The following is a 14,950-nucleotide window of genomic DNA, read 5'->3' as shown; positions in this document are numbered from 1 at the left end:
GGATGGGCGGAGTTACAGTAGGAGAAGTCTCCCAGGACTGGCTCCAGCTTTCCCGGCACCCGGAGCGGCACAGCTGCCGGTGGATCCTATGGAAGACCTGCACTTTGTTCCCCCTGTAAATTTGCTCATCCCCAGAGACAAGTGTCCATTGAGTTTGGTTGGAGTGTTGTTTGCTATGTCACAGCCCGCCCCCTGTACCTCAGTGCTCTGGTAAATGACATCACCACTATGACGTAGTTTGTTTTCTTTAAATGTCCTGCGGTAACCCCAGCAACAGATACCCGCCAGAGGGGGCGGGGTCTGCACAGATAGATCCTGTGGCCCCGCCCACCTGACCGTGACGTAATAAGCCGAGCGCTTCCATCTCCATCCTCGGTATTGTTCTATTTGTGGAGCGGCGGTCACGTGTCCCTACTGGAGCCTGCACTGACGGGCCGTGACAGGACACCGGGAAGCCGGGACACGGGAGCGGGACCTCCGGACACACGGGAGCGGGGCGGCACCGCTGAGGACGCCGTCTGTCACGGTAAGAGATGGGCACTGCTCGTCCATCACGTCTTCTGTCAGGAGTTACTGATGTCACGTGATGTCTGCTGCCTAATAGTGTATGTAGTGTATCAGCACCGCCCTCCCCTCACAGAGGCTCACAGAGCACTGCCCTCCCCTCACAGAGCCTCACAGAGCACCGCCCTCCCCTCACAGAGGCTCACAGAGCACTGCCCTCCCCTCACAGAGCCTCACAGAGCACCGCCCTCCCCTCACAGAGGCTCACAGAGCGCTGCCTCCCCTCACAGAGCACTGCCCTCCCCTCACAGAGCACTGCCTCCCCTCACAGAGCGCTGCCCTCCCCTCACAGAGCACTGCCCTCCCCTCACAGAGCCTCACAGAGCACCGCCCTCCCCTCACAGAGCGCTGCCTCCCCTCACAGAGCACTGCCCTCCCCTCACAGAGCACTGGCCTCCCCTCACAGAGCACTGGCCTCCCCTCACAGAGCACTGGCCTCCCCTCACAGAGCACTGGCCTCCCCTCACAGAGCACTGGCCTCCCCTCACAGAGCACTGGCCTCCCCTCACAGAGCACTGGCCTCCCCTCACAGAGGCTCACAGAGCGCTGCCTCCCCTCACAGAGCACTGCCCTCCCCTCACAGAGCACTGCCCTCCCCTCACAGAGCACTGCCCTCCCCTCACAGAGCCTCACAGAGCTCTGCCCTCCCCTCACAGAGCACTGCCCTCCCCTCACAGAGCACTGCCCTCCCCTCACAGAGGCTCACAGAGCACTGCCCTCCCCTCACAGAGCACTGCCCTCCCCTCACAGAGCCTCACAGAGCTCTGCCCCACAGAGCCTCACAGAGCTCTGCCCTCCCCTCACAGAGCACTGCCCTCCCCGCACAGAGCACTGCCCTCCCCTCACAGAGCCGCACAGAGCCCCGCCCTCCCCTCACAGAGCACTGCCCTCCCCTCACAGAGCACTGCCCTCCCCTCACAGAGCCTCACAGAGCTCTGCCCTCCCCTCACAGAGCACTGCCCTCCCCTCACAGAGCACTGCCCTCCCCTCACAGAGCACTGCCCTCCCCTCACAGAGGCTCACAGAGCACTGCCCTCCCCTCACAGAGCACTGCCCTCCCCTCACAGAGCCTCACAGAGCTCTGCCCTCCCCTCACAGAGCACTGCCCTCCCCTCACAGAGCACTGCCCTCCCCTCACAGAGCACTGCCCTCCCCTCACAGAGCACTGCCCTCCCCTCACAGAGCACTGCCCTCCCCTCACAGAGCCTCACAGAGCACTGCCCTCCCCTCACAGAGCACTGCCCTCCCCTCACAGAGCACTGCCCTCCCCTCACAGAGCCTCACAGAGCTCTGCCCTCCCCTCACAGAGCACTGCCCTCCCCTCACAGAGCACTGCCCTCCCCTCACAGAGCACTGCCCTCCCCTCACAGAGCACTGCCCTCCCCTCACAGAGCACTGCCCTCCCCTCACAGAGGCTCACAGAGCACTGCCCTCCCCTCACAGAACACTGCCCTCCCCTCACAGAGGCTCACAGAGCACTGCCCTCCCCTCACAGAGCACTGCCCTCCCCTCACAGAGCTCTGCCCTCCCCTCACAGAGCACTGCCCTCCCCTCACAGAGCACTGCCCTCCCCTCACAGAGCACTGCCCTCCCCTCACAGAGCACTGCCCTCCCCTCACAGAGCACTGCCCTCCCCTCACAGAGCCTCACAGAGCACTGCCCTCCCCTCACAGAGCACTGCCCTCCCCTCACAGAGCACTGCCCTCCCCTCACAGAGCACTGCCCTCCCCTCACAGAGCACTGCCCTCCCCTCACAGACCACTGCCCTCCCCTCACAGAGCCTCACAGAGCACTGCCCTCCCCTCACAGAGCCTCACAGAGCTCTGCCCTCCCCTCACAGAGCCTCACAGAGCTCTGCCCTCCCCTCACAGAGCCTCACAGAGCACTGCCTCCCCTCACAGAGCACTGCCTCCCCTCACAGAGCACTGCCTCCCCTCACAGAGCACTGCCCTCCCCTCACAGAGCACTGCCTCCCCTCACAGAGCACTGCCTCCCCTCACAGAGCACTGCCCTCCCCTCACAGAGCACTGCCCTCCCCTCACAGAGCCTCACAGAGCACTGCCCTCCCCTCACAGAGCACTGCCCTCCCCTCACAGAGCACTGCCCTCCCCTCACAGAGCCTCACAGAGCGCTGGCCTCCCCCCCTGTATACCTACACAGAATGGAGATATATACACACTCATACAGGAGGTTAATAAGTATATAATACACTGCTGTATACCTACACAGAATGGAGAGATATATACACTCATACAGGAGGATAATAAGTATATAATACACTGCTGTATACCTACACAGAATGGAGAGATATATACACACTCATACAGGAGGATAATAAGTATATAATACACTGCTGTATACCTACACAGAATGGAGAGATATATATACACTCATACAGGAGGGGGATAATGAGTATATAATACACTGCTGTATACCTACACAGAAAGGAGAGATATATACACTCATACAGGAGGATAATAAGTATATAATACACTGCTGTATACCTACACAGAATGGGGGGGATATATACACTCATACAGGAGGGGGATAATAAGTATATAATACACTGCTGTATACCTACACAGAATGGAGAGATGTATACACACTCATACAGGAGGATAATAAGTATATAATACACTGCTGTATACCTACACAGAATAGGGAGATATATACACACTCATACAGGAGGAGGATAATAAGTATATAATACACTGCTGTATACCTACACAGAATGGAGAGATATATACACACTCATACAGGAGGATAATAAGTATATAATACACTGCTGTATACCTACACAGAATGGAGAGATATATACACACTCATACAGGAGGATAATAAGTATATAATACACTGCTGTATACCTACACAGAATGGAGAGATATATATACACTCATACAGGAGGGGGATAATAAGTATATAATACACTGCTGTATACCTACACAGAATGGGGGGGGGATATATACACTCATACAGGAGGGGGATAATAAGTATATAATACACTGCTGTATACCTACACAGAATGGAGAGATGTATACACACTCATACAGGAGGATAATAAGTATATAATACACTGCTGTATACCTACACAGAATAGGGAGATATATACACACTCATACAGGAGGAGGATAATAAGTATATAATACACTGCTGTATACCTACACAGAATGGAGAGATATATACACACTCATACAGGAGGATAATAAGTATATAATACACTGCTGTATACCTACACAGAATGGAGAGATATATACACACTCATACAGGAGGATAATAAGTATATAATACACTGCTGTATACCTACACAGACTGGAGAGATATATATACACACTCATACAGGAGGATAATAAGTATATAATACACTGCTGTATACCTACACAGAATGGAGAGATATATATACACTCATACAGGAGGATAATAAGTATATAATACACTGCTGTATACCTGCACAGACTGGAGAGATATATACACACTCATACAGGAGGATAATAAGTATATAATACACTGCTGTATACCTACACAGAATGGAGAGATATATATACACTCATACAGGAGGATAATAAGTATATAATACACTGCTGTATACCTACACAGAATGGAGAGATATATATACACTCATACAGGAGGATAATAAGTATATCATACACTGCTGTATACCTACACAGACTGGGGAGATATACAGCATGGGGAGATGAATTGTTATGTTAATGGGGTATTTCCCTCCCCCCCCCCGAATCTTCTTTCCACCATGTGATAGGCCACCCATAGCTTTACATATTGGTCAAAGCAAGTTATGATGTGTGTTGGAGCATTTTCTGCAGACTCCCCCTCTGGATGCAGGAAAGAGTCCCCTCTGATACCGCTCCTCTCTCCTGGCCCCCACCATCCTTTTTAGCTTAAAGGGGCCTCACATCTACTTCAGAAATGAACTTGTCTCAGAAATAACTTCTCACAAGTGCCCACCAATGTAATGATCTGCTGATACACTTCTGGGCCCGGTGCTGCTGGGGCAGACGTAGGAAAAGTGTCCCATACCTGAAAGGGGTTGTGTAGGGCAGGGGCGCTGTGGTTGTGTGTGGGGGCAGGGGCGCTGTGGTTGTGTGTGGGGGCAGGGGCGCTGTGGTTGTGTGTGGGGGCAGGGGCGCTGTGGTTGTGTGTGGGGGCAGGGGCGCTGTGGTTGTGTGTGTGTGGGGGCAGGGGCGCTGTGGTTGTGTGTGGGGGGCAGGGGCGCTGTGGTTGTGTAGGGGCAGGGGCGCTGTGGTTGTGTGTGGGGGCAGGGGCGCTGTGGTTGTGTGTGGGGGCAGGGGCGCTGTGGTTGTGTGTGTAGGGCAGGGGCGCTGTGGTTGTGTGTGGGGGGCAGGGGCGCTGTGTGTGTGTGTGGGGGCAGGGGCGCTGTGGTTGTGTGTGTGGGGCAGGGGCGCTGTGGTTGTGTGTGTGTGGGGGCAGGGGCGCTGTGGTTGTGTGTGTGGGGGCAGGGGCGCTGTGGTTGTGTAGGGCAGGGGCGCTGTGGTTGTGTGTGGGGGCAGGGGCGCTGTGGTTGTGTGTGTGGGGGCAGGGGCGCTGTGGTTGTGTGTGTGGGGGCAGGGGCGCTGTGGTTGTGTGTGTGGGGGCAGGGGCGCTGTGGTTGTGTGTGTGGGGGCAGGGGCGCTGTGGTTGTGTGTGTGGGGGCAGGGGCGCTGTGGTTGTGTGTGTGGGGGCAGGGGCGCTGTGGTTGTGTGTGTGGGGGCAGGGGCGCTGTGGTTGTGTGTGTAGGGCAGGGGCGCTGTGGTTGTGTAGGGCAGGGGCGCTGTGGTTGTGTGTGGGGGCAGGGGCGCTGTGGTTGTGTGTGGGGGCAGGGGCGCTGTGGTTGTGTGTGGGGGGGCAGGGGCGCTGTGGTTGTGTGTGTGGGGGCAGGGGCGCTGTGGTTGTGTGTGGGGCAGGGGCGCTGTGGTTGTGTGTGTGGGGCAGGGGCGCTGTGGTTGTGTGTGTGGGGCAGGAGCGCTGTGGTTGTGTGGGGGGGCAGGGGCGCTGTGGTTGTGTGTGTGGGGGCAGGGGCGCTGTGGTTGTGTGTGTGTGGGGGCAGGGGCGCTGTGGTTGTGTGTGGGGGCAGGGGCGCTGTGGTTGTGTGGGGGGGCAGGGGCGCTGTGGTTGTGTGGGGGGGCAGGGGCGCTGTGGTTGTGTGTGTGTGGGGGCAGGGGCGCTGTGGTTGTGTGTGTGGGGGCAGGGGCGCTGTGGTTGTGTGGGGGCAGGGGCGCTGTGGTTGTGTGTGGGGCAGGGGCGCTGTGGTTGTGTGTGTGGGGCAGGGGCGCTGTGGTTGTGTGTGTGGGGCAGGGGCGCTGTGGTTGTGTGTGTGGGGCAGGAGCGCTGTGGTTGTGTGGGGGGGCAGGGGCGCTGTGGTTGTGTGTGTGGGGCAGGAGCGCTGTGGTTGTGTGGGGGGGCAGGGGCGCTGTGGTTGTGTGGGGGGGCAGGGGCGCTGTGGTTGTGTGGGGGCAGGGGCGCTGTGGTTGTGTGGGGGCAGGGGCGCTGTGGTTGTGGGGGGCAGGGGCGCTGTGGTTGTGTGGGGGCAGGGGCGCTGTGGTCGGGGGACAGCTGCTGTCCTCTCCTGTATAACACCACCTATGGAACAAGTGAAGATGGAATGTAATCAGACATGAGCACACTGACAGCAGGTCAGATCGGCAGCTTCTTTAACATAAAGTTCTGGTTTGTTTGAACCGAGTCTTAAATGAAATGTACAATTGGGGGCGTTCAGCTGTTGTAGTGCGGTGCAGAAAATGTGCCCCCCATGCTCTCCGGTGTCCCTCCTCTCCCCGGTACCTCCCCCGCGTCCCTCCCTCCCTGCGTCCCTAACTCCCGCATCCCCTCTTCCCGATGACAATGTACGTGGGCGGAGCGTCCAGTGTGTAACCTTCTTTTTGTTCCCCTTAGGTTGAGGAGTTAGCGTGTTGCGGGACGATGTCGCGTTGCTGTGACAACCTGCTCTGGGACGTCAGGAAACGTTCTCTCGGACTGCACGGACCTGACACTTTAAGGATCAACTATTTAGGTAAATAATGTATAGCGCTCACAATGAAGACTCTCTATTAAAGGGGAACTCTGTATTATACTATCAGTGTAGGTCTGCCACCTACCAGATGATAAGTGAGAGAGCCTGGCTTTATTCCATCCAAATGTCAGTGATAACACAAGGTTTCCTTATCAAGCAGTATCAGAAGGCTATCTATACCGGGGACTCAGTATCAGAAGGCTATCTATACCGGGGACTCAGTATCAGAAGGCTATCTATACCGGGGACTCAGTATCAGAAGGCTATCTATACCGGGGACTCAGTATCAGAAGGCTATCTATACCGAGGACTCAGTATCAGAAGGCTATCTATACCGGGGACTCAGTATCAGAAGGCTATCTATACCGAGGACTCAGTATCAGAAGGCTATCTATACCGAGGACTCAGTATCAGAAGGCTATCTATACCGAGGACTCAGTATCAGAAGGCTATCTATACCGGGGACTCAGTATCAGAAGGCTATCTATACCGAGGACTCAGTATCAGAAGGCTATCTATACCGGGGACTCAGTATCAGAAGGCTATCTATACCGGGGACTCAGTATCAGAAGGCTATCTATACCGGGGACTCAGTATCAGAAGGCTATCTATACCGGGGACTCAGTATCAGAAGGCTATCTATACCGGGGACTCAGTATCAGAAGGCTATCTATACCGGGGACTCAGTATCAGAAGGCTATCTATACCGGGGACTCAGTATCAGAAGGCTATCTATACCGGGGACTCAGTATCAGAAGGCTATCTATACCGGGGACTCAGTATCAGAAGGCTATCTATACCGGGGACTCAGTATCAGAAGGCTATCTATACCGGGGACTCAGTATAGAAGGCTATCAGGGACCGGTGTACAGGTGTGCTCCTCTTACTACAGTGTATATAGGACCGGTGTACAGGTGTGCTCCTCTTACTACAGTGTATATAGGGACCGGTGTACAGGTGTGCTTCTCTTACTACAGTGTATATAGGACCGGTGTACAGGTGTGCTCCTCTTACTACAGTGTGTATAGGGACCGGTGTACAGGTGTGCTCCTCTTACTACAGTGTATATAGGACCGGTGTATAGGTGTGCTCCTCTTACTACAGTGTATATAGGACCGGTGTACAGGTGTGCTCCTCTTACTACAGTGTATATAGGACCGGTGTATAGGTGTGCTCCTCTTACTACAGTGTGTATAGGACCGGTGTACAGGTGTGCTCCTCTTACTACAGTGTATATAGGACCGGTGTACAGATGTGCTCCTCTTACTACAGTGTATATAGGACCGGTGTACAGGTGTGCTCCTCTTACTACAGTGTATATAGGACCGGTGTACAGGTGTGCTCCTCTTACTACAGTGTGTATAGGACTAGTGTACAGATGTGCTCCTCTTACTACAGTGTATATAGGACCGGTGTACAGGTGTGCTCCTCTTACTACAGTGTATATAGGACCGGTGTACAGGTGTGCTCCTCTTACTACAGTGTATATAGGACCGGTGTACAGGTGTGCTCCTCTTACTACAGTGTGTATATATAGGACCGGTGTACAGGTGTGCTCCTCTTACTACAGTGTGTATATGGGACCGGTATACAGGTGTGCTCCTCTTACTACAGTGTGTATATAGGACCGGTGTACAGGTGTGCTCCTCTTACTACAGTGTGTATAGGGACCGGTGTACAGGTGTGCTCCTCTTACTACAGTGTATATAGGGATCGGTGTACAGGTGTGCTCCTCTTACTACAGTGTATATAGGGACCGGTGTATGAGCGTGCTCCTCTTACTACAGTGTATATAGGGACCGGTGTACAGGTGTGCTCCTCTTACTACAGTGTGTATATAGCACCGGTGTACAGGTGTGCTCCTCTTACTACTGTGTGTATAGGGACCGGTGTACAGGTGTGCTCCTCTTACTACTGTGTGTATAGGACTAGTGTACAGGTGTTCTCCTCTTACTACAGTGTATATAGGGACCGGTGTACAGGTGTGCTCCTCTTACTACAGTGTGTATAGGACCGGTGTACAGGTGTGCTCCTCTTACTACTGTGTGTATAGGGACCGGTGTACAGGTGTGCTCCTCTTACTACAGTGTATATAGGGACCGGTGTACAGGTGTGCTCCTCTTACTACAGTGTATAGGGACCGGTGTACAGGTGTGCTCCTCTTACTACAGTGTGTATAGGGACCGGTGTACAGGTGTGCTCCTCTTACTACAGTGTGTATAGGGACCGGTGTACAGGTGTGCTCCTCTTACTACAGTGTGTATAGGACCGGTGTACAGGTGTGCTCCTCTTACTACAGTGTGTATAGGGACCGGTGTATAGGTGTGCTCCTCTTACTACAGTGTGTATAGGGACCGGTGTATGAGCCTGCTCCTCTTACTACAGTGTGTATATAGGGACCGGTGTACAGGTGTGCTCCTCTTACTACAGTGTGTATATAGGGACCGGGGTACAGGTGTGCTCCTCTTACAACAGTGTATATAGGACCGGTGTACAGGTGTGCTCTTCTTACTACAGTGTGTATAGGGACCGGTGTACAGGTGTGCTCCTCTTACTACAGTGTGTATATAGGACCGGTGTACAGGTGTGCTCCTCTTACTACAGTGTGTATAGGGACCGGTGTACAGGTGTGCTCCTCTTACTACAGTGTGTATAGAGACCGGTGTACAGGTGTGCTCCTCTTACTACAGTGTATAGGGACCGGTGTACAGGTGTGCTCCTCTTACTACAGTGTGTATAGGGACCGGTGTATGAGCCTGCTCCTCTTACTACAGTGTATATAGGGACCGGTGTACAGGTGTGCTCCTCTTACTACAGTGTGTATAGGGACCGGTGTACAGGTGTGCTCCTCTTACTACAGTGTGTATAGGGACCGGTGTACAGGTGTGCTCCTCTTACTACAGTGTGTATAGGGACCGGTGTACAGGTGTGCTCCTCTTACTACAGTGTGTATAGGGATCGGTGTACAGGTGTGCTCCTCTTACTACAGTGTGTATATAGGACCGGTATACAGGTGTGCTCCTCTTACACCGGTCCCTATATACACTGTAGTAAGAGGAGCACACCTGTACACCGATCCCTATATACACTGTAGTAAGAGGAGCACACCTGTACACCGGTCCCTATACAAACTGTAGTAATAGGAGCACGCTCATACACCGGTCCCTATATACACTGTAGTATGAGCGTGCTCCTATTACTACAGTTTGTATAGGGACCGGTGTACAGGTGTGCTCCTCTTACTACAGTGTATATAGGGATCGGTGTACAGGTGTGCTCCTCTTACTACAGTGTGTATATGGACCGGTGTACAGGTGTGCTCCTCTTCCTACAGTGTATATAGGGACCGGTGTACAGGTGTGCTCCTCTTACTACAGTGTATATAGGGACCGTTGTACAGGTGTGCTCCTCTTACTACAGTGTGTATATAGGACCGGTGTACAGGTGTGCTCCTCTTACTACAGTGTGTATAGGGACCGGTGTACAGGTGTGCTCCTCTTACTACAGTGTGTATATAGGACCGGTGTACAGGTGTGCTCCTCTTACTACAGTTTGTATAGGGACCGGTGTACAGGTGTGCTCCTCTTACTACAGTGTATATAGGGATCGGTGTATGAGCGTGCTCCTCTTACTACAGTGTGTGTGTATATAGCACCGGTGTACAGGTGTTCTCCTCTTACTACAGTGTATATAGGACCGGTGTACAGGTGTGCTCCTCTTACTACTGTGTGTATAGGGACCGGTGTACAGGTGTGCTCCTCTTACTACAGTGTATATAGGGACCGGTGTACAGGTGTGCTCCTCTTACTACAGTGTGTGTATATAGGACCGGTGTACAGGTGTGCTCCTCTTACTACAGTGTGTATATAGGACCGGTGTACAGGTGTGCTCCTATTACTACAGTTTGTATAGGGACCGGTGTACAGGTGTGCTCCTCTTACTACAGTGTATATAGGGATCGGTGTACAGGTGTGCTCCTCTTACTACAGTGTGTTTATGGACCGGTGTACAGGTGTGCTCCTCTTACTACAGTGTGTATAGGGACCGGTGTATGAGCGTGCTCCTATTACTACAGTGTATATAGGGACCGGTGTACAGGTGTGCTCCTCTTACTACAGTGTATATAGGGACCGGTGTACAGGTGTGCTCCTCTTACTACAGTGTGTATATAGGACCGGTGTACAGGTGTGCTCCTCTTACTACAGTGTGTATAGGGACCGGTGTACAGGTGTGCTCCTCTTACTACAGTGTGTATATAGGACCGGTGTACAGGTGTGCTCCTCTTACTACAGTTTGTATAGGGACCGGTGTACAGGTGTGCTCCTCTTACTACAGTGTATATAGGGATCGGTGTATGAGCGTGCTCCTCTTACTACAGTGTGTGTGTATATAGCACCGGTGTACAGGTGTGCTCCTCTTACTACAGTGTATATAGGACCGGTGTACAGGTGTGCTCCTCTTACTACTGTGTGTATAGGGACCGGTGTACAGGTGTGCTCCTCTTACTACTGTGTGTATAGGGACCGGTGTACAGGTGTGCTCCTCTTACTACAGTGTATATAGGGACCGGTGTACAGGTGTGCTCCTCTTACTACAGTGTGTGTATATAGGACCGGTGTACAGGTGTGCTCCTCTTACTACAGTGTATATAGGGACCGGTGTACAGGTGTGCTCCTCTTACTACAGTGTATATAGGACCGGTGTACAGGTGTGCTCCTCTTACTACAGTGTATATAGGACCGGTGTACAGGTGTGCTCCTCTTACTACAGTGTGTATATAGGACCGTTGTACAGGTGTGCTCCTCTTACTACAGTGTGTATAGGGACCGGTGTACAGGTGTTCTCCTCTTACTACAGTGTATATAGGGAGCGGTGTACAGGTGTGCTCCTCTTACTACAGTGTGTATAGGGACTGGTGTACAGGTGTGCTCCTCTTACTACAGTGTATATAGGGACCGGTGTACAGGTGTGCTCCTCTTACTACAGTGTATATAGGACCGGTGTACAGGTGTGCTCCTCTTACTACAGTGTGTATAGGGACCGGTGTACAGGTGTGCTCCTCTTACTACAGTGTGTATATATAGGACCGCTGTACAGGTGTGCTCCTCTTACTACAGTGTGTATAGGGACCGGTGTACAGGTGCGCTCCTCTTACTACAGTGTGTATAGGGACCGGTGTACAGGTGTGCTCCTCTTACTACAGTGTGTATAGGGACCGGTGTATAGGTGTGCTCCTCTTACTACAGTGTGTATAGGGACCGGTGTACAGGTGTGCTCCTCTTACTACAGTGTGTATAGGGACCGGTGTACAGGTGTGCTCCTCTTACTACAGTGTATATAGGGATCGGTGTACAGGTGTGCTCCTCTTCCTACAGTGTATATAGGGACCGGTGTACAGGTGTGCTCCTCTTACTACAGTGTATATAGGACCGGTGTACAGGTGTGCTCCTCTTACTACAGTGTATATAGGGACCGGGGTACAGGTGTGCTCCTCTTACTACAGTGTATAGGGACCGGTGTACAGGTGTGCTCCTCTTACTACAGTGTATATAGGGACCGGGGTACAGGTGTGCTCCTCTTACTACAGTGTATATAGGGACCGGGGTACAGGTGTGCTCCTCTTACTACAGTGTATATAGGGACCGGTATACAGGTGTGCTCCTCTTACTACAGTGTATAGGACCGGTGTACAGGTGTGCTCCTCTTACTACAGTGTATATAGGACCGGTGTACAGGTGTGCTCCTCTTACTACATTGTATATAGGACCGGTGTACAGGTGTGCTCCTCTTACTACAGTGTATATAGGGACCGGGGTACAGGTGTGCTCCTCTTACTACAGTGTATATAGGGACCAGTGTACAGGTGTGCTCCTCTTACTACAGTGTATATAGGACCGGTGTACAGGTGTGCTCCTCTTACTACAGTGTGTATATAGGACCGGTGTACAGGTGTGCTCCTCTTACTACAGTGTGTATAGGGACCGGTGTACAGGTGTGCTCCTCTTACTACAGTGTATAGGGACCGGTGTACAGGTGTGCTCCTCTTACTACAGTGTGTATAGAGACCGGTGTACAGGTGTGCTCCTCTTACTACAGTGTGTATATAGGACCGGTGTACAGGTGTGCTCCTCTTACTACAGTGTGTATATAGGACCGGTATACAGGTGTGCTCCTCTTACACCGGTCCCTATATACACTGTAGTAAGAGGAGCACACCTGTACACCGGTCCCTATACAAACTGTAGTAATAGGAGCACGCTCATACACCGGTCCCTATATACACTGTAGTATGAGCGTGCTCCTATTACTACAGTTTGTATAGGGACCGGTGTACAGGTGTGCTCCTCTTACTACAGTGTATATAGGGATCGGTGTATGAGCGTGCTCCTCTTACTACAGTGTGTATAGGACCGGTGTACAGGTGTGCTCCTCTTACTACAGTGTGTATATAGCACCGGTGTACAGGTGTGCTCCTCTTACTACAGTGTATAGGACCGGTGTACAGGTGTGCTCCTCTTACTACAGTGTATATAGGACCGGTGTACAGGTGTGCTCCTCTTACTACAGTGTGTATATAGGACCGGTGTACAGGTGTGCTCCTCTTACTACAGTGTATAGGGACCGGTGTACAGGTGTGCTCCTCTTACTACAGTGTATATAGGACCGGTGTACAGGTGTGCTCCTCTTACTACAGTGTGTATAGGGACCGGTGTACAGGTGTGCTCCTCTTACTACAGTGTATATAGGACCGGTGTACAGGTGTGCTCCTCTTACTACAGTGTGTATATAGGACCGGTGTACAGGTGTGCTCCTCTTACTACAGTGTGTATATAGGACCGGTGTACAGGTGTGCTCCTCTTCCTACAGTGTATATAGGGACCGGTGTACAGGTGTGCTCCTCTTACTACAGTGTGTATAGGACCGGTGTACAGGTGTGCTCCTCTTACTACAGTGTATATAGGACCGGTGTACAGGTGTGCTCCTCTTACTACATTGTATATAGGACCGGTGTACAGGTGTGCTCCTCTTACTACAGTGTATATAGGGACCGGGGTACAGGTGTGCTCCTCTTACTACAGTGTATATAGGGAGCGGTGTACAGGTGTGCTCTTCTTACTACAGTGTATATAGGGACCGGGGTACAGGTGTGCTCCTCTTACTACAGTGTGTATAGGGACCGGTGTTTGAGCGTGCTCCTCTTACTACAGTGTATATAGGGACCGGTGTACAGGTGTGCTCCTCTTACTACAGTGTATATAGGACCGGTGTACAGGTGTGCTCCTCTTACTACAGTGTGTATATAGGACCGGTGTACAGGTGTGCTCCTCTTACTACAGTGTGTATATAGGACCGGTGTACAGGTGTGCTCCTCTTACTACAGTGTGTATAGGGACCGGTGTACAGGTGTGCTCCTCTTACTACAGTGTATAGGGACCGGTGTACAGGTGTGCTCCTCTTACTACAGTGTATAGGGACCGGTGTACAGGTGTGCTCCTCTTACTACAGTGTGTATAGAGACCGGTGTACAGGTGTGCTCCTCTTACTACAGTGTGTATATAGGACCGGTGTACAGGTGTGCTCCTCTTACTACAGTGTGTATATAGGACCGGTATACAGGTGTGCTCCTCTTACACCGGTCCCTATATACACTGTAGTAAGAGGAGCACACCTGTACACCGGTCCCTATACACACTGTAGTAAGAGGAGCACGCTCATACACCGGTCCCTATATACACTGTAGTATGAGCGTGCTCCTATTACTACAGTTTGTATAGGGACCGGTGTACAGGTGTGCTCCTCTTACTACAGTGTATATAGGGATCGGTGTATGAGCGTGCTCCTCTTACTACAGTGTGTATAGGACCGGTGTACAGGTGTGCTCCTCTTACTACAGTGTGTATATAGCACCGGTGTACAGGTGTGCTCCTCTTACTACAGTGTATAGGACCGGTGTACAGGTGTGCTCCTCTTACTACAGTGTATATAGGACCGGTGTACAGGTGTGCTCCTCTTACTACAGTGTGTATATAGGACCGGTGTACAGGTGTGCTCCTCTTACTACAGTGTGTATAGGGACCGGTGTACAGGTGTGCTCCTCTTCCTACAGTGTGTATATAGGGACCGGGGTACAGGTGTGCTCCTCTTACTACAGTGTATATAGGACCGGTGTACAGGTGTGCTCCTCTTACTACAGTGTGTATATATAGGACCGGTGTACAGGTGTGCTCCTCTTACTACAGTGTATATAGGACCGGTGTACAGGTGTGCTCCTCTTACTACAGTGTGTATATATAGGACCGGTGTACAGGTGTGCTCCTCTTACTACAGTGTGTATATAGGACCGGTGTACAGGTGTGCTCC

The 14,950-nt window shown here is 52.2% G+C and overlaps 1 protein-coding gene across 3 annotated transcripts in view; it reads left to right on the top strand.

Moving 5' to 3' along the window:
• Positions 1–305: 305 nt before the first annotated feature.
• DCAF6 (DDB1 and CUL4 associated factor 6) overlaps positions 306–14,950 on the top strand; it is a 413,552-nt gene continuing 398,907 nt past the window's right edge. The window contains exons 1-2 of one of the 3 annotated variants that reach the window (XM_069944434.1): positions 306–526; positions 6,472–6,589. In XM_069944434.1, the coding sequence (XP_069800535.1) occupies positions 6,499–6,589 (91 nt within the window). In that variant the 5' untranslated portion in view covers positions 306–526; positions 6,472–6,498. The remainder of the gene's footprint in view (positions 527–6,471; positions 6,590–14,950) is intronic. The other 2 variants (XM_069944435.1, XM_069944436.1) reach the window with 2 other exon arrangements.

Source organism: Dendropsophus ebraccatus, chromosome 11 (genome assembly GCF_027789765.1).
Source record: "Dendropsophus ebraccatus isolate aDenEbr1 chromosome 11, aDenEbr1.pat, whole genome shotgun sequence".
In the NCBI taxonomy this organism is placed as follows: Eukaryota; Metazoa; Chordata; class Amphibia; order Anura; family Hylidae; genus Dendropsophus; species Dendropsophus ebraccatus.
This window is presented reverse-complemented; position numbering and strand designations above follow the sequence as displayed.